Source organism: Bombina bombina, chromosome 8, assembly GCF_027579735.1.
Source record: "Bombina bombina isolate aBomBom1 chromosome 8, aBomBom1.pri, whole genome shotgun sequence".
NCBI classification, from domain to species: domain Eukaryota; kingdom Metazoa; phylum Chordata; class Amphibia; order Anura; family Bombinatoridae; genus Bombina; species Bombina bombina.
In genome coordinates, this window is record NC_069506.1 from 18982052 (window position 1) to 19005362 (window position 23311).

Below are 23311 nucleotides of genomic sequence, written 5' to 3' on the forward strand. Positions count from 1 at the left end.
CCGAAGATTCACTTACAGTTTTTGAAGACACGACATCCATCCTCAACGAAGCGGCAGAAGTCTTCATCCAACCGGGCAGAAGTATTCATCCAGACGGCATCTTCTATCTTCATCCATCCGGCATGGAGCGGCTCCATCTTCAAGACATCCGGCGCGGAGCATCCTCTTCAATCGACATCTTCTTCCGAATGAGGTTTCCCTTTAACGGACGTCATCCAAGATGGTGTCCCTTAGATTCCGATTGGCTGATAGAAATCTAAGGTTGAAAAAATCCTATTGGATGTTGCAATCAGCCAATAGAATTGAGCTCACATTCTATTGGCTGTTCCAATCAGCCAATAGAATGCGAGCTCAATCCTATCGGCTGATTGGATCAGCCAATAGGATTGAAGCTCAATCCTATTGGCTGATTGCAACAGCCAATAGAATTTTTTCAACCTTAATTCCGACTGGCTAATAGAAATCTATCAGCCAATCGGAATCTAAGGGACGCCATCTTGGATGACGTCATTTAAAGGGAAACCTCATTCGGAAGAAGACGTTGATTAAAGAGGATGCTCTGCGCCGGATGTCTTGAAGATGAAGCTGCTCTGCGCCGGATGTATGAATATAGAAGATGCCGTCTAGATGAAGACTTCTGCCCGGATGGATGAAGACTTCTGCCGCTTCGTTGAGGATGGATGTCGGGTCTTCAAAAACTGTAAGTGGATCTTTGGGGGTTAGTGTTAGGCTTTTTTTTTATTTTTAGATTAGGGTTTGGGCACTTGAAAGAGCTAAATGCCCTTTTAAGGGCAATGCCCATCTAAATGCCCTTTTCAGGGCAATGGGGAGCTTAGGTTTCTTTTTTTAGTTAGGATGTTAGTTGGGGGGTTGGTTGTGTGGGTGGTGGGTTTTACTGTTTGTATTTTTTTTTTTTTACAGGTAAAAGCGCTGATTTCTTTGGACAATGCCCCGCAAAAGGCCCTTTTAAGGGCTATTGGTAGTTTAGTTTAGGCTAGGGATTTTTTTTTATTTTGGGGGGGGGGGGGGGTTTTATTTTGATAGGGCTATTAGATTAGGTGTAATTAGTTTAAATATCTGATCATTTCTTTTTTTATTTTGTGTAATTTAGTGTTTGTTTGTTTTTGTAATTTAGGTAATTGTATTTAATTTATGTAATTGATTTAATTGTAGTGTAAGGTTAGGTGTTAGTGTAACTCAGGTTATGTTTATTTTACAGGTAAATTTGTATTTATTTTAGCTAGGTAGCTAGTAAATAATTCATAACTATTTACTAACTATTCTACCTAGTTAAAATAAATACAAACTTAGCTGTGAAATAAAAATAAAACCTAAGATAGCTACAATTTAACTATTAGTTATATTGTAGCTAGCTTAGGGTTTATTTTACAGGTAAGTATTTAGTATTTAAATAGGAATTATTTAGTGATTAATAGAAGGTTTTATTTAGATTTATTTTAATTACATTAAAGTTAGTGGGTGTTAGGGTTAGACTTAGGGGTTAATAACTTTAGTATAGTGGCGGTGATGTTGGGGGCGGCAGATTAGGGGTTAATAAGTGTAGGTAGGTGGCAGCGATGTCAGGGTCGGCAGATTAGGGGTTAATAAGTATAATGTAGGTGTCCGCAATGTCGGGGGCGGGAGATTAGGGGTTAATAAGTATAATGTATCTGTCGGCGGCAGCAGATTAGGGGTTATTAAGTATAATGTAGGTGTCGGCGATGTCGGGGCAGCAGATTAGGGGTTAATAAGTGTAAGATTAGGGGTGTTTAGACTCTGGGTTTATGTTAGGGTGTTAGATGTAAACATAAATTTAGTTTCCCCATAGGAATCAATGTGGCTGCGTTACGGAGCTTTACACTCCTTTATTGCAGGTGTTAGGCTTCTTTTCAGCCGGCTCTCCCCATTGATGTCTATGGGGAAATCGTGCACGTAAAACCATCTTACCGCATCGCTGGTATTGGAGTGCGGTATGGAGCTCAATTTTACTCTACGTTCACTTTTTGCATGCTAACTCCGGGTTTTTGTAAACCTGTAATACCAGCACTGTAGGCAAGTGAGCGGTGACAATAACTTGCAAGTTAGCACCGCGCCGCTCATAACGCTAAACTCGTAATCTAACCGTTAGTTAGTTGTGGTGGGCTCCGGGAGCAGAGGGATAGGGGTTAATACATTTAGTTAGCTGCGGTGGGCTCCAGGAGCAGAGCGATAGGGGTTAAACATTTTAGTATAGTGGCGGTGTTTAGTGACAGGGTATAAATAAAGTTGGGAAAAAGCCGAATAGCAGCGAGATCGATGGCTTTTTGAATAAATATGGAGAGCATATTCAGATCCCCGGCCGCGATGTTAGGCGAGCGTATTGGTGCCGGCGAATGCAGCATAGTTGACGGCTTGGTAAATAGACCTCTTATAGCTCCCCCTCACTAACGACAGCAAACAAGTTAAGATAAACACACTTAAGAGGCAGTTTTACATGTTTTTAAAACATTTATTTTCTATGCACAATGCATTTTTAAACTTGTTTTTAACCCACAACAAACTTCCTATTGGATAATATTTTCAGTTTCGCAAACAGGTTCAACTTTCATTTAAAGGTATACGTGAAACTATTCCAATAGATAAACTCCATTTAACATAGACACAAAATCCTATTTGGAGTAACATGTATAAGGGTTATCAAGAGCTTTTTGTAACAAATATAGAAATGGCTCTGCCTGTGCAATTGTACTTCACTATGTGCAGTCGTCTTTTTTTTTCCTTTTTCTTCCTTTTGAGGTTTCTCCTTCTGGGCATGGGAGGATAACAATTCCTTCATTAACCATCATAAAGGAGTCTGGAGATGATAGGGTTTACCACTGTCACTATGTTAACAAAATCTAATTTGTTTGGCATCAGCAGAAAAAAATAAGATAAACTGCATATTATGAAGCGATATGTGGCAAGGTTAGACTTTTTCAGTTTTCAGGACTGGAAAAATCCATATTTTTTAGACTTAAATTACTAGTAAAGTGTCACAATAAATAAAGTATTTAGCAAAGTTGTTTTACTATGTATAGTTATATATTTTCAATCACATCCTTAAAGTGTTTACTTTCCTTTAAATCAGTGATGTCCAACTTCCTAACACAAAGGGGCCACAGATCAATATTATAAAAGCCTTAAAGGCCACATATAATGTTATGGCTATCAAACACACAAATAATAAAATGGCACAGGGTCAGGTTTAGGCGAGGTTGCAGGGTTCCTTGTATCCGCTGTTCACCTAGTTTGCACAAACAACCCACCAACCAAAAGTCCATTTTTAGTTATTTTGTCCCTTGGGCCATAAAAGCTATAGAATACATTTTGCTTTCTATTCTGGGGAAATGGGGGTAGTTAAAACTAATGCAAAGAGCAATGTGTGTGGCAGATGGGCCCCCAGCTGTCCATTCCTACTTTAAATATTACTATTCCCTATACTTTCACTATAATCTCCTTTTCTTTGGTTTGGTTAGCAATTTGTACCCATAATCAGTGATATGAAATTATTTTTTTCTTTCAGAGTTCATTGCATTATTTTCTGCAAAAAGTTGTGTCCATATCTCCAGTACATTTATCGCAATATGTGCAGACTTCAATACTGCTGCAGCGAAACGCGTCAGGATCTTGTGTCACATTACAAGTAAGGTATTCCATTAATGTTTTTATGTGTTCAATCGAACTGGTCACAGATAACACACACCATCTCCTCCACTGACAATTATTTTTCCTCCTTTTCTTCCTCATATACATACAACTCAAGGCTGGTAATTTTATTGGGCCAGTCATGCAAGCACCTAATTCTTAAACAGACAAACGAAGGGTGGTGTGAGTGCTAGTCAGAAAAAAAGGTTTTAGTGCTTAAATCCCTAATGTGGTCTGATAAAATCTCCAATTACAGACTGTTAGACAAAGAGGTGAGAATGGTGTGGGATAAGCGCTCCAACAAAATAGAGCCAACCAGGTTATTATATAGATAAAATGAAATAACAAGAGGACCCAATGATACTAAAAAAGAATTTATATAGCAATTTAGATTAATAACTTGTTAACACATACAAAATATGTTAGTGTACACACAATTACATAAGATGCCGGCATCAAAAACAGTAAAACATACTGATCATATTAAAAAACAAGAAAAAACGGCCGATATAAAATTTATAAAAATTCCCTGATTGTACCGTAAAAATATATATGAACAAACTTGATAAAGGTAAAAGGTTCTTAGCACAGTGAACTTAACTCGGCTAAATGTTACCAGTATTTTGATTAAGCAATGAGATGTTTGGTCACAGTATTAGGTGGAGGCGTCTGATCCGTTCAGCCGTTAGGATTAACTGTGAGTGATGGATCGTGAGGTGTGACGTCACGTCACCTGACTATTATATTTCCTCCAATCTCTGTGGTATGCTTAGACACAGCGAGTTTGAAAAATGCATCCAACCTAATTCTTCCCTACTATGATAGGAACATTTAGATTTTGACTTTTTTTGTATATTGCAAGCTATCCATGACATTTGTACATTTCTATTAGCTGCTGTATCTTGCTTGTCTAAGTTATACTTTTCATATCTCTGAATTTATCGACCATCACCAGATTACACCAGACATGCTCAGATGATACATACCACTACAGCAAGAACTTTATATGGGTATGTGTATAGTGTGTGTGTGTGTGTGTATATATGTATATATATATATATATATATATATATATATATATATATATATATATTCTCATTATGAACAACCTGCTACTGGTGACTTTCATTGATATTGTGAGGTTTCCTGTGGAAGATAAGGCAATTTTTTTACTGACCTGAAAACACAAGACACAGTAATATTATAACCTTATAAGGGATTGTATAATGCACTGATGAGCTATACAATGTGAGCAAGTAATTGTCATTAACACAATGTGCAAATAAATATTACACTATATTGTTCTTTCCGTGGTGTTCATGTACTGAGCATTATTACAATAACGAACATTTTTATATTTTATGCGTACATATACACTGCCCAAGTAGCATAAAAAAAACTAAAATACAGAGGACATCACGTGAATAAATAAGAAGGGTTACCTTTATTGCACTATCAAGACTCCCCTCTCTTTTGTAATGGTTGAGACTGACATACTCGAAACAAAATCTGGATAGAAAAAAAAAGCTATATATCTATCATATATCTTTAATAGAATACTACACAACTCGTTTCAAATGTCAATACTTATTATTATTATTATAGAACAGTGATGGGCAAGTGGGAGCCCTAGGAGGCTTCTTATGCAGGCAATAAATAATGTAATATATTTATCCCCTGAAAGCAAATATATTACACTTCAGGCTTCCTGGTTAATCTACCGTATCCTAAGCACAAACTGTACAGAAAACTTCTGCTGTGAGTCCAAAAGTCTGGCTGTTTCAAAATTTGGCATCAAGATAAAAGGGCAAAAATTATCTTCATTGCAGATGGACAGGTTTGCAAGTAGTGATCCTGTCTGCCTACAATCGCCACTTGCAAGGTTGCACTGCACAGACAATTAAACGCTGCGCAAAACATTTTTTGTGCAATGCCACCCCCTGAGAAACAAATTGCACAAGAGCTGGGCATCTCAGTCACCCCAGACGAGCGAGTGTCGGGGTGATCAATATCGCCACATCTAAGGTTTTGGAGAAGCAAAAGAAGCAGTTTCTGCTGCTTAAATATGTGGCTGCAGGCTCACTCATGTGAGCCTTTTTTGCATAGCCTAAAAATCTACGAATGCAGCTTCATAAAATAAATTTACCCCAAAGGCTGATTATAACTTATCAAAAAAAATAAAAAAATATCCTTCCTTCATAATTAAATGATGCTACATAAATTATTATATATTTATTTTACTAGATTACTAAACATAGGTCAGTGAAACAAGTCCCAGTGAAGTGAGAATTAGTTCCACCACAACAAATTTACACATAAATGAGGAATATTTTTATTACAAATACTTTATTAATAGCTAGAAAACCAGCATGATTATATTAAATTTGTAAATAAATACTTAAAACAAAAACAGACATATTAGTAAACAAACACAGGTATAAATAATTAGCACGCTTAAGTGTGATGTCAGCATAAGTGATATCAACCGACTCTGGTCTGGGACTCCATATCTGTAAGTTGAAGATCGACAGTCCTGCAGAGGATAAGAAATCAAATTATAAATGACTTTAAGAAAACAAAACTCTAGTTGGATGTGGTGCTACAAATGAATGGAGAGAGATGCACTTAGAACAGACTGCTGCTAGTGTCTTATTGGGTCATTACCGAAGTCTCACTCGAAGAGCTTCTCTTTGTTCACGCAAAACCTGCAGCAAAGGATCATCTGCAAACTCTGTTCCATCAGAGTCTAGAGACCAAAAGAAGAAGACAAAGAAATGTGGTTAAACCTTGAGTGAGCACAGGATGTAAAGGGGGAAATATGATCCATTCCCATAACCTCCAGAACAGCTCTGAATCATCACACGCTTCTCTACTGGTTGTTGGATTTTACAGTACTCCCCCTTTTGCTTTGCTATGGACTACTGGAAGTTCTAGCAGGCTACTTCACAGTCCCATTTATTACGTTAGCACTCCCCAAGCCTCAAACATTTCAATATTTTAAAAATAAAAGGCAGTAATAGGTAGCGAGTTGAGGTCCACAGCTTGTACCACTGTGCCTCCACAGAATTTAGCTTTGTGGAATCCTTTGTTAGCACAACCAAATGTTATGGTCTAGAAGCACCCCTGCTCATTAACATTCTGCCTCTGATATCCTAGAATAATTTTATTCAGCTGGCACTAAACATTAAAATACTGATCTATACCTTCTGCCTCCTCCAAGAGCTGAGCAGCCAATTCCAGGGGCTGCTGGTTACTAGCAGGCTCTGCAGGTGGTGTAGCAGATTTTGTCATCTTAACCACAAGCTTGGGCTTTGGAGAGGGAATTGGTGAAAAGAGTCGCTCAGAGATCACCTTGGGAGAAATATTAAACAGAATTAGCAAACACTAACAACAAAATTTGACGTCTCACGTAATGAAACATTTCACAAATGGTGACTTATGTCAGGCAGTTAAAGTGTTATTATAATTTAGAGTACAATTTTATAATACGCCGTGAAATAAACTCTATTACTTAACAGATGCAGCTACGTTGTAAAAAAGTAGAAAATGCTCTATATTAAAAGTTGTCAAAAAGAGACTCAAGACAGTTAAAAAATCATTCAGAAAACACCTTTCAAGCAATTTTATTTGGTAACAAACAATTGATGTATATTAAAAATATGTTTGTAAAACCTTCTATGTGATACGAACGTCCTTATGTCTTACGAAATTCTCTCTATGAATTAAAAACAATATTTCCTGTGTTGTCTAATGTTAAATATCCCATACTCTGCACAGTGGTATTAGACTATACTCACCTCACCTACTGCTAGGTGCACTTGTGACTCTGGGGGTGTTTCATCCACAACTTTAGTCCTGATATCTTTTTTCATCTCATTTCTGCCCCTTGCTGCCTTAGGCTCATCTTTCCTTTGTTTAACTCTTCTGTCCTCAACTCTCTCCGTCTTCTTAAGATATTTTTTTCCAGGGACATGTGATGGCAGCACCTTGTGGTACTGCCCGCTATGTACCTCCTTTCTCTGTTCCTCAGCAGGCGCAGGTGTTGCTGTGCTGGGAGCTTGTTGTGGTCTTCCTTTGTTACTCTCCTGTTTTGTTGACACATGGCTCTGAGTACATGGTAGAATATCACAGAGAAGATGCATATGGGGGGGAACAGTAAATGTGGACATGTTTGTGGCCAGAGTCGGACTAGCAATAGGGATAGTACTTGCAGAGGAGACAGGAAGTTGCCCCCGCTCATTTGTTTGGAAGGGGATACATGGCACATGTGCTTCCTCTTTTGTTTGCCCACAGTAAACCGAAGCGGCAAAGTTATCGGTATGCACCACCTATAAAAGAGAAGTTCTATACATCTGTCGACAGTAATACATATGTGAGATAATCAATTCCTAACCTGAGGAATCCCATAAAAATCTTTTCAATAGATAACTGACCGCATATGATTTGACACACTGATAATCTATATATCTCATGATGCTGTAACAGATGTAATGCCAAAGTCAGAAGAAAAATAATTACAAACATATTTGTGATAAGACAGCCGTCTAGTGAAACAAGTGTGAAGATATTCTGTGAAGATATTGAATAATCATAATACAAAAAAAAATAAGAATTAGATTGTAGAGACTGATCTTATACTGATGTTAGTTATGGGTTGACCAATTTGATATGAAACTAAGCAACAAACCATAATAGCTAAAAAGCCAGTCACTCATATTTAGGACACATGCAAAGTCTAATGCAAAGTTGGCATAATTTACAAAGGGATGTCATTACTGTCACTAGACAAAGGATTGCTCTGGTGCTACAAGCATTGATACCATTGGCAAGTGCAAGTCACATAATCCTACAGTCACTAGCCATGTTCTGCATGAGAGCTGCAGCACATGTGACTCCCTAAAAATCTACGTTGTAAAAAAACGTTAAGCCAGGAGTTAAAAGATAGAGGGCCAGATTCTCTAAAGCATCTATAAGATGCTTTTTAAGAATGATGAGGCCTGTCAGGGATTGTTTTAAAGGAAACTTACTTTACAATATAATGCTCAGTAAAATAAGCTGATCATTTCTAATCAGCAAGTTATTGAGCATCTGAGCAAAAGAGAGACGACATTTCAATCACCCCCCTCTTTTCCAACCTACTCTACACCACTACCCCAACACATCTTTAATACAGAGCAGTGTTCTCCCCAGGACCTTTTTAATGGGCGCACCAGCCGGCTGATTTTAAATGACCACCCAGCTGAAATTAAAAACAATATTACGTTAAAATTAGCTAATATTAACAATTTTCAATCTATTATTATTTTTTTGTATAAGAATAACTTATTTAATATCTTTTCAAAATTCCCTTTAAAAAACAAATATGGGCGCTGCCATGTAAAATAAATAACATCTGCACTCTCTAAAACACCTTACCGGTTTGGGGATTCGCACTGGTGGGGAAGGAGTGCGACCTCGGGAAGGCAGAGGAAGTGTACCTTCTCTTGCTTGCTCCATCTTCCTACGTAGTCGCCACTGGTACAAAATATCTTCCTCAGGCGTTAACATGGAATGTGATCGTACAGATGGTGGAACACTTACAGTCTGTGGTAGGTGAACGGAGACAACAGGAGCTAATAAGAAAATTAGATAAAAATAGAATTGTATTCACTGACATGGTAAAACTCAATTATTGTTATGTCTGTAACAACTCTCCTCAAGCTTACAAGAGAGAAACAAGGATTTACCTCCCATAAACTTCCTTTCACCTCTATTAATCTAGTGGCAAAATGACTATCAACAGAACTGTAATCCCTTAGCATAGATACAATAGACTATGCAGCAACACATTAAAGGGAAATTAAACTCTGTCATGATTCAGCAACCTTGGGCCGCCAGATGTTTTGGAACTACATTTCCCATGATGCTCAGACACTCAGACTGTCTGAGCATCATTGGAAATGTAGTTCCAAAACATCTGGGGGCCCAAGGTTGCTGACCCCCGAGATAGAAAATACAATTTTAAATAACTTTCCAGTTTACTTCAATTATCTAATTTGCTTCATTCTCTTGGTATCTTTTGTTCAAAAGAAAACCTAGGTAGGCTCAGGAGCTGGGAGCTAGCTGCTGATTGGTGGCTGCTCATATATGCATGTTGTCATTGACTTAGATGTGTTCAGCTAGCTCCCAGTAGTGCATTGCTGCTCCTTCAATAAGGGAAATAAAAAAAAAAAAATTAAGCCAAAGTGATAATAAAAGTGAATTGGAAAATGATTTAAAATTGTAGGCTTTAGCTGAATCTTCACACATAACAAGTAATTAGCTGATGATATCCTGTAGGGGGCGCCTCAAGGAAAAACTAAAAAATGGTGCACTTGTACATACATATACACACACACATACATATATATTTTAAAAATAATGATTCTTGAAAATATACAAAACATGTGAATAAATGTATAAAGTGGATACAAAAAAAAATATGCAAAAGAAAAAAATACAATATGTGACTAAACAGTGTTCAATAAGGAAAATGTCCCATAGAAACAGAAAAAGTGGTGTGTTTGAAAAGTACTGTTGGGATAATGGTAAATAATGGATCCAATCCAAATAGATACAAGGTTAGATCAAGGCCGCTCCCCTGAAAAACCTAATGCTAGAGGTCATCTGTTTTGAATAGAAGAAAGAGAGAAGGGGCACCTCATAGTGTATTTCGTATATCATTAAATATGAATAAAGATAAGGAATGCACTCACAAGGTTGATGGCTCCCGTCCTGGAACAGGGTGCAAAAAGACATGCTAACACTTAGCAGCGGTTAGCTCACTGGTCTCGGTCACTCCGTCTGCTGATCTTTGGCTTGTGCTCTTGTCCGGACGGCTCACCGCATCAGCCACTGTAGTCGGATGTATCCGGAAACCGCTCTGTGGGGAGCCGGTGTAGGACTGCTGGATATCCCAAAGGTTTAGGTAAAAATATACCAATGGACAATTTCCTTAGGATAAAAACAATTTTATTTAAAACATCTTGAATTTAAAAAAGTTGCCTGAAGAAAAGACCTTAGAGCCGTCAGCTTTTTTTAAATCAAGATGTTTTAAATAAAATGGTTTTTACCCTAAGGAAATTGTCCGTTGGTATATTTTTACCTTAACCTTTAGGATACCCAGCAGTCCTACATTGCCTACACCAGCTCCATACAGAGCAGTGTCCAGATACATCCGACTACAGTGGCTGATGCGGTGAGCCATCCGGACAAGAGCACAAGCCAAAGATCAGCAGACGGAGTGACCGACACCAGTGAGCTAACCGCTGCTAAGTGTTAGCCTGTTCCAGGACGGGTGCCATCAACCTTGTGAGTGCATTCCTTATCTTTATTAATATTTTATGATATACAAAATACACTATGAGGCGCCCCTTCTTTTTCTTTTAGCTAAATCTTGAAAGAAAAAGTTTGTGATTTATGTCCCTTTAGGCTGTCTACAATATCTGGTCAAGAAAAATAAATAAATAAAAATGAGACTGCCAAGCAGTACGAATATTGAGTAGGATTATACTTGCACACCAGTAATAGAACAAAATTGTTGCAGTAAAAAAATGTTATTTTCCTTCTCATTAGTAGTCTCCTAAACAAATGATTGATTTAAAGGGATACTAAACACAATTTTTTTCTTTCGTGGTACAGATAGAGCATGAGATTTTAAGCACCTTTCTAATTTACTCCTATTATCAATTTTTCTTTGTTCTCATGCTATCTTGATTTGAAAAAGCAGTACTGTAGGCTTTAGAGCCAGAACATTTTTTTTTCAGCACCTGGGTAGCACTTGCTGATTTGTGGCTAAATGTAGCAAACCAATCAGCAAGCGCTACCGAGGTGCTGAACTAAAAATGGGCCGGCTCCTAACCTTTTATTACTGCTTTTTCAAATCAAGATAACATGAGAACAAAGAAAAATTGATAATAGGAGTAAATTAGAAAGTTGCTTAAAATTGCATGCGCTATCTGAATCATGAAAGAAAAAAAAATTTGGGGTTAGTATCCCTTTAAATAAAACAATGAATGAGGAGTGCTCGGGTTCACACAAAGCAAGGACTGTGCGGACATATTTCTACAATCAACCTGAGACAGATGGCAGTCGGGCTTGGCCATATTAACAAAGAAATAAATAGTGACATTTTAACACTGTGATCAGACAGTGCATTAATATTAAAGGGACAGTCAAGGCCCAAAAAAACTTTTATTTTTCAAATAGGGCATGTAATTTTAAACAACTTTCCAATTTACTTTTATCAACAATTTTGCTTTGTTCTCTTGGTATTCTAGTTGAGAGCAAACCTAGAAAGGCTCATATGATAATTTCTAAGCCCTTGAAGGCCGCCTCTAATCACATGCTTTTGTATTTGCTTTTCACAGCAGGGGAGAGTAGTTCAGGTAAACCATATAGATAGCATTGTGATCACGCCCGTGAGTTGTGGCAGACACTGCACTAATTGGCTAAACTGCAAGTCAATAGATAATAACTAAAAGTCATGTGATTAGGGGCGGTCAGAAGATTCTTAGATACAAGTTAGTCACAGAAGTAAAAAGTCTATTTCTATAACAGTGTTGGTTATACAAAACTGGGGAATGGATAATAAAGGGATTATCTATCTTTTTAAACAACAAAAATTCTGGTGTTAACTGTCCCTTTAATAATCATGGCATTTGTGTCCTTTTAAAATAAGAGAGGATTGCGGATGGGTCCTGCACAGGTTTGTTATATGTAGTACTTTATACTTTTAGTCTCTTAATACCTGGTTGTAGTGATGTGAGGGGCTTTGAACTGCTGCAGTTTGAGACGCTGGATAACGGAGAGGAGCCCAGACCATTAGAGCTCACAGGAACCTCACTGCTGAGAGAGGACTCGCTGGTGGTGGAAATAAAACAAACATTTCACTATAAAAGGGACAGTCTAGTATAAATTAAACTTTCATTATTCAGATAGAACTTTTAATTTCTAATTTCAACTTTCCAATTTACTTTTATCATCAAATTTGCTTTTTTTCTCTTGGTATTCTTAGTTTAAACTAAACCTAGGTAGGCTCATATGCTAATTTCTAAGCCTTTGAGGGCTGCCTCTTATCACAGGCTTTTTAAATCTCTTTTCAACACAAAGAGACAGAAAGTACACGTGGGCCATATAGATAACACTGTGTTCAGGCACAGGGGGTTATTTAAGATCTAGCACAACACAATGCTAAATGCAAGATAATAGATAATAAACAGTCACAGTTATGTGATCAGGGGCTGGAAGAAGGTTCCTAGATACAAGGTAATCACAGAGGTAAAAAGTATATTAATATAACAGTGTTGGTTGTGTAAAACTGGGGAATGGGTAATAAAGGGATTATCTATCTTTTAAAACAATAACAAATATTTGGTAGACTGTCCCTTTAAACGGGTATTATGCTGAAAATGAAAGAGCAACAATTAAACATTAAAATATCGGTTGCGCAAAACTGTTAAAGTGAAAGTCAATCCTAGCGTTTGTGAAACAAACATTTGGAACAAATAAAGGGGACTAAGTCATAAAGTATAAAATACTTCATGCTAAAAGCTCCTTTATTTGTCGTTGCTCAGGCAGCCCACGGCAGAATGCTGTTTTGCTAAGAGGCGACGTTTCCACCTCTTAGCAAAAAGCCGTGTGTACCAGCAGGTGCAAAGTCGGATTTCACTATAAGGTAATGCTGTTGCAAGTTATATTAAAAAAAGCACTCCTGTGCACAAATATCCCTTGCATTGGCTTATTAGTATATCTTACAGAGTTTAGCTCCATTAGTTGATAAAGACACATCTCCACAAGCTTAAACAAATGTTTTATTATGCCCTTTTAACATAATGAGCACATTAAAAGGGACAGTGTACATTAGATTTTTCTTTGCATAAATATTTTGTAAATGATCTATCTATATAGCCCATCTGGGAGTGTCTTTAAAAAATGTATAGTTTTGCTATTTTTTTTAATAACATTGTGCTGATTTTCAGACTCCTAACCAAGCCCCAAAGTATCGGATGTAGATCCAGGTCTACAGCTTTTTGCTGCTATTGTTTGTGTTATCCGTCTTTATATATGCAGGGGGAAGAGTGTCTGCTCTTTATGCTTTCCCAGCTCTTTTCAGTGGGTGTCCTAGCCCAACTTCATCAACAGTGCTAAACTGGGAGCTTCTAAGTAAGTTTTTTAAAGGTTTTATACTGGATTTGTATATCAGTATCTGTGCATATCCTTTATAGTAGTGTCTATCACATGCAGTGATATAAAAATTGGTGTACACTGCCCCTTTAAGGATGCCAGAAGCTGTATACAATAGGAGAGCAGTGATTCACCACTCCAGACATTTGACCAACTGTAGTCACATGGCAGGTGGGAGACAATAATTACCAGGGCTCATCTTTTTATATTTTATATGGATATATAGTAGTTTTAGAATTGCAAAGCATTTCAGCCGTTTTATGCAGTTTAGCAAAACTATACCTATATAAAAACATACACATTGGGATACACTTTTTACAAATGCTACAGTACTACAAACAGGGGTGTAGTTTGGCTTTACGCTGCCCAAGGCATGTTCGGATATACTTATCCACTGCTTCTTTAGTGTCGTTGTTTCTCTGAAATTATTCGGCACACTAAACTGATGTCAGAGTGCTATGTGACGTAAAATTACTCTCCTGTGATGTGTTGTCCATGATTAAATAAGGCATTTGATAAGATCATAACATTAAACATATATATTTAACTAAATTATCTTTAAAAAGTTTGTATCAATTATAGCCATGTATCCTGGATAGATGTCACTTCTTCCTGCCTCATCACCAATTCCATTACCCACCTCCTCAGTATCAGTTTCCCTGCTCGGTCCTGCAAACGTACAACATCCACATTCTCAGAGTAGAGTTTAGATTCATTGAGAGACCCATCCTGAATAAGAGAGAACGGTAGGAATTATAAGATCACAACTCCATTAAAAAGGACATTTTATTCAAATCTATCACCCATATATAAAAGGGCATCATTTATAGGTCACAAAATTGATTTGCCTGAAAAAATCTTAGTAAAAAATCTGTTTAAACTGAAATTAACTGCAGTATAGGAATTGCTCATAACTGACTAATAAGAACAACTGCCTCTGCTCTACTGTACATCTCCAGTTTATAAACTTTACTGCAGTGTTTAATAATTACCTCATGGGGAGGAGTCTTCTCCAGATCTTGCGGAGAGAACAGCAAACTCTGAATTCCTAGAAGCGCATAAAAAAAAACACACACAAAAAAAAACACCTTAAGCATAAGAATTTAACGTGTCAGTAAACATGCCCCTTTATAAATGCAGAACTGCATTAATGTATATTGTAAAAAGAAAAGTTAGGCTTACCTGATAAATTTGTTTCTTTTTAGACACGATGAGTCCACGGATGATCATCATCCTTACTTGTGGGATATTCACCTCCTGGTCAGCAGGAGGAGGCAAAGAGCACCACAGCAAAGCTTTTAAATAGCTCCTCCCTTCCCTCCCACTCCAGTCATTCGACCGAAGTTAGGAAGAGAAAAGAAAAGCCAAGGTGCAGAGGTGTCTGAAGTTTATAATAAAAAAAACAACCTGTCTAAAAGAACAGGGCGGGTCGTGAACTGATCGTGTCTAAAAAGAAACAAATTTATCAGGTAAGCATACATTTTCTTTTCTTTTTAAAGACACAATGAGTCCACGGATCATCATCCTTACTTGTGGGATACAATAACAAAGCTAGAGTACACGGATGATAAGGGAGGGACAAGACAGGGAACCTAAACGGAGGGCACCACTGCTTGAAGAACCTTTCTCCCAAAAGCAGCCTCAGCCGAGGCAAAAGTGTCAAATTTAGAAAAAGTGTGGAGAGAAGACCAAGTTGTAGCCTTGCAAATATGTTCTACAGAAGCTTCAATTTTGAATGCCCATGAGGAAGCAACAGCCCTAGTGGAATGAGCCGTAACTCTCTCAGGAGGCTGCTGTCCTGCAGTCTCATATGCAAAACGGATGATACTCTTCAGCCAAAAAGAAAGAGGTAGCTGTAGCTTTCTGACCCTTACCTTTTCCAGAGAAAATTACAAACGTTGAAGAAAACTGACGAAAGTCCTTAGTCGCTTGTAAGTAAAAGTTTAAAGCACGGACTATGTCCAAATTGTGCAGAAGACGTTCCTTCTGAGGAGGATTAGGACAAGGAAGGAACAACAATCTCCTGATTAATGTTCCTGTCTGAAACAACCTTAGGAAGAAACCCCAGTTTAGTACGTAAAACTACCGTATCTGAATGAAAAATAAGGTAAGGTGAATTGTATTGCAACGCCGAGAGCTCAGACACTCTTCGAGCTGAAGAAATAACAAGAAATAACATTTTCCAAGATAACAACTTAATATCTAAGGAATGCATAGGCTCAAACGGAGCCCCTTGAAGAACTTTAAGAAATAAATTTAGATTCCATGGAGGAGTAACTGACTTGAACACAGGCCTGATCCTAACCAAGGCCTGACAAAAAGATTGTACATCTGGGACATCTGCCAGACGTTTGTGTAACAAAATAGATAAGGCAGAGATCTGACCCTTTAAGGAACTGGTCGATAAACCCTTCTCCAAACCTTCTTGGAGAAAAGACAAAATTCTGGGAATCCTAAATCTACTCTATGAGTAGCCCTTGGATTCACACAAATAGAGATATTTACGCCATATCTTATGGTAAATATTTCTAGTTACAGGCTTACGCGCCTGAATCAAGGTCTCTATGACCGAGCCAGAAAAACCCTGCTTAGATAGGATTAAGTGTTCAATCTCCAAGCAGTCAGCTTCAGATAAACTAGATTTGGGTGAAGGAAGGGCCCTTGAATGAGAAGGTCCTTCCTCAACAGAAGTCTCCAAGGTGGCAGGGATGACATATCCATCAGATCGGCATACCAAATCCTGCAAGGCCAAGCAGGGGCAATGAGGATCACGGATGCCTTTTCCTGTTTGAGTCAAGCAATGACCCGAGGAAGAAGTGCAAACGGGGGAAATAGGTATGCTAGGCTGAAGGACCAAGGAACTGCCAGAGCATCTATCAGTTCCGCCTGGGGATCTCTGGATCTCGACCCGTATCTCGGGAGCTTGGCATTCTGACGAGATGCCATGAGATCCAACTCCGGCCGACCCCATTTGAGAATCAGGTTGAAGAATACTTCCGGATGGAGTTCCCACTCTCCTGGATGAAGAATCTGCCTGCTCAGAAAGTCCGCCACCCAGTTGTCCACCCCTGGTATGTGGATCACTGACAGATGGCAAGAATGGGCCTCCGCCCACTGGATTATCTTGGCTACCTCGGTCAACACTAAGGAACTCCTTGTTCCTCCCCGATGATTGATGTAAGCCACTGTCGTTATGTTGTCCGACTGGAATCTAATGAACTGGGCTGAAGCCAACTGAGGCCAGGCCAGAAGAGCATTGAAGATCCATACTCCCTGAGCCTTTAGGGAACCCCAGACAGCTCCCCATCCTAAAATGCTGGCGTCTGTTGTCAAAATCACACAGGAAGGTCTGCAAAAGCAGATTCTCTGGGATAGATGATCCAGAGACAACCACCATTGAAGAGAGTCCCTAGTCTCCTGTTCCAGGGTTATTCGAGGAGACAATTCTGCATAATCTCCATTCTACTGCCTGAGCATGTTTAACTGCAGAGGCCTGAGGTGGAACCGAGCAAACAGGATGATGTCTATTGCAGCCCCCATCAGTCCGATTACTTCCATGCACTGAGCCACTGACGGCCGAGGATTGGACTGAAGGGCTCGACAAGTATCTAGAATCTTTAATTTCCTGACCTTTGTCAGAAAAATCATCATAGATATAGAATCGATTAGAGTTCCCAAGAAAGTCACCCTTCTTATCACAAACGTAGGCATAGAGAATGACTGGAGTGGGAGGGAAGGGAGGAGCTATTTAACAGCTCTGCTGTGGTGCTCTTTGCCTCCTCCTACTGACCAGGAGGTGAATATCCCACAAGTAAGGATGATGAACCGTGGACTCATTGTGTCTTTAAAAAGATATAGCAAATTCCCTTTTTATTTTACAAAAATATATGATTTAAAAGGTGTTTATATTGCTTTGGCTAACAGTTCAGTGGCTAACCACCCGCAGTGACGTACCCACTATTGGGATGTGTTTGCAGGGAAGGTTCAAACCCACTAGAAGGCTCCCACCCGTCCCTTTCTTCTTGCAATGCTCGTTCATGAGCTTTGCTGTCTACCGGCTTTACAGTTTCACTGCTGAGGCAGCGCATGTGCTGGGAGTCTAGTCAGGGAAGCCAGACAGACACAGAAGTGTGCTACATTATTCTCTATGGCTCGATCGCCATTTGATAAGGCAATGCATCTGGAGCTACAAGCCACTGGTAACATTTACCTATTTAAGCTGCTTAAAAAAACATCATATGTGCATTGCATATATCATGTAATTACACCATTTTGTATAAAAAAAAAAAAAACTGTCCCTTTAAACAGTATTAAAAAGATCAGCAAACATTGCAAGAAATCCAGGTAGCATGACCATATATTACCAAGGAATTATCCAGTCTGCTTCATCTATTTACTAAGAAATGTTATTCATTAGATATTATTAGAACAGTTTTAAATGATCTTTCATGCACTTTAAAAAAGTATGCCGGGGAGACCAACAAATACAGCCTCACCTGTGTCTGTGCGGTACCGCTCGGTGTCAGGGCTGTCAGGAGACGTCTGAAGCCACCAGAAATCTTTCATGTCTTGTTTAGGGGGAGAACGCTCTGTTCTGCTTGTCGGACGCCCATTACGAAATCTTGCCACATACCTACAAAGAAATCATGGCATGAAATATATCTTGTTACACCTCTATAAGCCCTTATTTACAAATGTGGTTTTCCATACTAAAGGGATATAAAGGTAGGCCGATATTTTGCAATGTAGTGCTTAAAAAGGACAGAAAACCCAATTTTTTTCTTTCCTGATTCAGATAGAACAGCAATTTTAAGCAACTTTCTAATTTACTCCTATTAAAAAAAAAATATTTGTTCTCTTGTTATCTTTATTTGAAAAACAGGAATGTAAGGATAGGAGCCAGCCCATTTTTGGTTCAGCACCTGGGTAGCGCCTGCTGATTGCCGGCTAAATGTACCCAGGTACCGAACCAAAAATGGGTCGGCTCCTTTGCTTACATTCCTGTTTTTTTAAATAAAGATAGCAAGTGAACAAAGAAACATCTACAAAAGGAGTAAATTAAAAAGTTGCTGCTCTATCTGAATGAGGAAAGAAAAAATTTGGGTTTCATGTCCCTTTAAATGCTGGTAAAAAATATACGTACAGAAAATGTATGCTTTATTTACTAAAGAACCCGAAATAATTTAAGTGTTGTATTTTTCAACCTATTAATTTATTAATCCATCTTCTGTCCTTTGCCTTTTGTAACACACAGGGTGCTGGTCTACAGCTGGCTTATGTTTGTTCTCTGCATAGGTACAATATAGAAGGGTTTGGGTAAAATACTACTCGTCAGAAGTTTTTGTTTATATAGGATATATTTTTTTTTTATAGCAACGGAATAAAAAAATCAGTTTGGGAAACCCTTGATGTAAAGCCATATAAAGAATGGATTTAGCACTATGCGTGAATAACTAGCTTCCTGATCAGCTGTACACAAAGTGCAGTCAGAAGGTACAAACAAACACAAGCTGGAAATTATGTTTTAAAAGCAGGAACCAGCACTTTCAATAGGGCCATGACATGTTTACAATAAACAAGGTCAGAATAGATCTTTTTTTGCAACCTGTTTTATAATACAAAAGTGATCTGTGGATTATATATATTGTAAATCATTAGCTGCTTATTATTAGATCAGTACAGCAGAATACCTCATGGGATGAATTTTTAGCTGTATGTGTTGTGATGATGGTTAAAATGTTGGCTGCATTGAGGACTCAGAATCACGGTTTATGTAACCCAATGCTACCAGCGCACCTGGCAATTACTGAGTCCGTGGAGGACGGGTCACTAGCAGGATCCCTCTGTAGATACTTTAGTACTGAATCGACTGTAGCCTCTTGCTCATCTAGCTCTGGTGTCTTATAGGCACTGCCGTCAGAGGAGGGCCAAGATTCATCAAAAGGACCAGAGGAGTCTGATGATGGAAGACCAGGCACAAGCTGCTGAGATCCCTCCAGAAACCTCAAGTCAGGGGGACTAAGAGCATCGGAAAGGTGAGCAGGCACTGAACTCAGTCGAGCTGGGCTTAGAACCTGGAAAAGGGAAAAAAGAAAAAACATCAGTTTACTTTAACCCTACAAATCAGTTGCACCACTTAAACCAGGGAAGAGAGATCTGAAGTAGAATAACTAAAGTGCTTGTCAATCTAGCGAGTGTCACGTAGGATTGTTTTAAATCTCCAGTCATTGGAGTAGAAGATTCTGCATATTAGCGGTAACATTCAGTCTTTACCTAGTGATTTTTTCCTTGTGGCAGCATCTGCATGTTTGTTTATTGGAAATGTACCTGTTGTGATATTTGTATTTGTATTTTCATGTATTTGCTTTAGTGTCCCCAGCACCACGTACAGTAACACGGCTGACTTTATGTGCTTTCCCCATACTCACAATCTGCTTCTGTTCCGCAGTCAGAGGCAGGGGCTGTGAGGGGTGATAATGAGTTCTGTTTCTTACAGGAACTGGGAATGGGTTTCCCTGATTAGAGAATACAGCAATACTGGGGAGAAAAAAAAAAAAAAAAAAAAAAAACCAACACATTAAATCACCTCCCTGTTTCCTTGATTTTTAGGTATTCAGTATATTAAATGTACATATCACACACATAGGAATGTATTGTGATTACATAACTGATCTGAAGCCCTATATAAATACTGCATAAGAAACGGTGCTATTAAATGATATATGAGCCTATCCAAAACTTCAAATGTGATTTATTATTAACTCGATAGCTTATATTTCATTCTCTTAACAGAAACCGCTTTGTTCTGAAGAAACAAAACACAGGTAACAAAGAGCAGACAGGGCATGAAGCCAAGTTAATAAGAAAGTAGAATAGACACACTGCACAAGCACGTCTGGGTTTAAAAACAATTATTTGTTATGAGTATGTAATAACTGCATTACTAAGCCTAGTAAGCCTCAATAAACCCACAAAGTGGTTAAAGTGACATGAAATCCATTTTTTTCTTTCAGATTTTTAAAATGTTTCCAATTACTTGTATTATCAAATGTGATTAGTTCTCATGGTATTCTTTGTTGAAGAGCATACATACGCTTACGATTAATGTTAGGCGTGATCACCTGTTTTTATATGTGACCTAAATAAAGATCGAAAGTTTTACTTGAAAGGGTGCCGGTTATACTTTCTTGTATCTGCTGTTGACCACAATTCCCACAAGCCAGGCACCTTTCATCTCGCTCAGTGGTTCAGCTGTTGCTGATTGGAGCGCACTTTGTCACGTGGTGGAGGAGTGTCCAATGACGAAAAACCAGTACCTGGAACAGACACTGGGTTTTTGAAGCCTGCGGCGAATCGTTGCAGCTTTGGATGAGGATTCCCTACAGTTGAAGCACTAGCATCTACCCGGCAGCAGCACGGATTTCAAGCTAATAAGGGCAGTGAGTAACAGACCGGGCTATCTACGCTTTCCTTGCTTTGCTACTTTGGGTATACGCTGTGTTGTGCGGTTTGCTGTTTTCTATGGGACTGATATCCACTTTTGTACTGGCGCTTTAAGGAGACTTCTCAGTTTTGTAATCACTACACCACCTTGGCGATTCTGTGGCTGGAGCTGGCCTTAAACTGTTTTTCCTGATTGGTTCTATCCAAAACTTCAAATGTGATTTATTATTAACTTGATAGCTTATATTTCATTCTCTTACGTCTGGGTTTAAAAACAATTATGAGTATGTAATACCTGCATTACTAAGCCTAGCTAAATATGTGGTTAAAGTGAAATAAAAAACTTTTTTTTTTCCCTTTCAGATTTTTAAAATGTTTCCAATTTACTTGTATTATCAAATGTGATTAGTTCTCATGATATACTTTGTTGAAGAGCATACATAGGTAGCATGCACTTGTCTGAAGCCCCACATAACCGGAAACACTGCTGTCCTCTAGTGCTCTTAAAAATACATAACATTGTTAAAAGTATTATTGCAGAACTGCTACCATCTAGTGATCCAGACACATGCAAGCTATTGAGCCTATCTAGCTGCTTATCAACAAAGGATACCAAGAGAAAACAGTAAATTTGATATATATATTTTTTTTTTTAATAGTTTTCACTACCTGAATCATGAAAGTAAACTTTGGGTTTTATATCCTTTTATACTCTTTTGTTAAAAGGGACACTAAAGTTAAAATTAAACTTTCCTGATTCAGCTAGAGCAGTTTTAAGTTACTTTCATTATGAAATTGTGCACAGTCTTTTTATATTCACACTTAGTGAGGCACCAGCTCTTGCTGAGCATGTGCAAAAGTTCACAGTGTATATGTATACGAGTATGTGATTTGCTAATGGCTGTCACGTGATACAGAGGCCAGTAAATTGACGTAAATTTTGAAATTTGTCAGACTGGCAGTTTCCTACTTGGGAGCTGTAATAGTTGCACGTTCTGATCTGGGCTTTACCTACATGTTTAATCTCTTTTGCAGAAGCTAAACAAATAGTTACCTATGGTCATTAATACTTAATTAACACTTTTCATAAGAGCGTAACAGAAGATTTATATTGCTAAACTATAAAAGTTCACATTTTTGATAAACAATGGGATCACGCACTATATAAAAAAAAAGCATACAGGGCGTGCCGATATACCTGCTGTTCATGGTGTTGCGTGGTATGAGGTGCGTCGACTCCTCCTAGTTTCTCCACGTAGAAAACAAAATGTTCAAGAATCAACTTAGTTGTCAGTATCATCTAGAAGGAATGCAGGGACATATACTGAAGTTTTTTTACAATATAAAAATGACGCTGGCATTGATTACACGGTTGTCATGGAGTGCTCCCTGTAACAAACTTCCATATTTGTATATGTGGTTAACTGTACTGTGAGGAGGTATTCTTATATAATTAAAGGGACAATCAAATCCAAAATAAACATTGATTCAAATAGGGCATGTCGTTTTTAACAACTTTCCAATTTACTTTCATCACCAATTTTGCTTTGTTCTCTTGGTATTCTTAGTTGAAAGCTAATCTGAATGCATTTTGATGGTTTTTCAGAAAGTGCAGAATGCCACAGACCAAAGCAACATTCTGTATTTGTTTATCTAATGATTAATGAATGATGAATATGCATGTGCCTATTTACAAGCCTGTTTAAAACCACATTATGGGAACAATAACAAATGTATATTGCCACATGCGTTTCACGTCTCCAGACATGTCAACTGTGCGTTTGTGTACAAAATAATGTTTTACCTTAAAAAAGGGCTGAATAAATGACCTCATGTAATAGCTTAATGCGCTTTCTATTCAAACATACTAGCCTTCATGTGGTTTTCATGCATAACAGTGAATTTTCTATTGTGTACAAATTAGTACAGTTTGAGGCAAACTTTGCATTTCTTTTTGAATAAGCATGAAAATATGCAGATGGCTTGACCCATATAGATGTGT

General features: G+C 38.2%; 1 protein-coding gene across 1 annotated transcript in view; it reads right to left on the reverse strand.

Moving 5' to 3' along the window:
- Positions 1-4755: 4755 nt before the first annotated feature.
- PROSER3 (proline and serine rich 3) overlaps positions 4756-23311 on the reverse strand; it is a 24657-nt gene continuing 6101 nt past the window's right edge. Inside the window, exons 2-13 of the mRNA XM_053690161.1 lie at positions 22508-22609; positions 20295-20403; positions 19663-19940; positions 18363-18499; positions 14859-14914; positions 14507-14595; positions 12431-12543; positions 9079-9275; positions 7461-7991; positions 6867-7014; positions 6328-6409; positions 4756-6196 (exon numbers count right to left, since the gene is read on the reverse strand). Coding sequence (XP_053546136.1) covers positions 6145-6196; positions 6328-6409; positions 6867-7014; positions 7461-7991; positions 9079-9275; positions 12431-12543; positions 14507-14595; positions 14859-14914; positions 18363-18499; positions 19663-19940; positions 20295-20403; positions 22508-22518 — 1803 coding nt within the window. The 5' untranslated portion in view covers positions 22519-22609 and the 3' untranslated portion in view covers positions 4756-6144. The remainder of the gene's footprint in view (positions 6197-6327; positions 6410-6866; positions 7015-7460; positions 7992-9078; positions 9276-12430; positions 12544-14506; positions 14596-14858; positions 14915-18362; positions 18500-19662; positions 19941-20294; positions 20404-22507; positions 22610-23311) is intronic.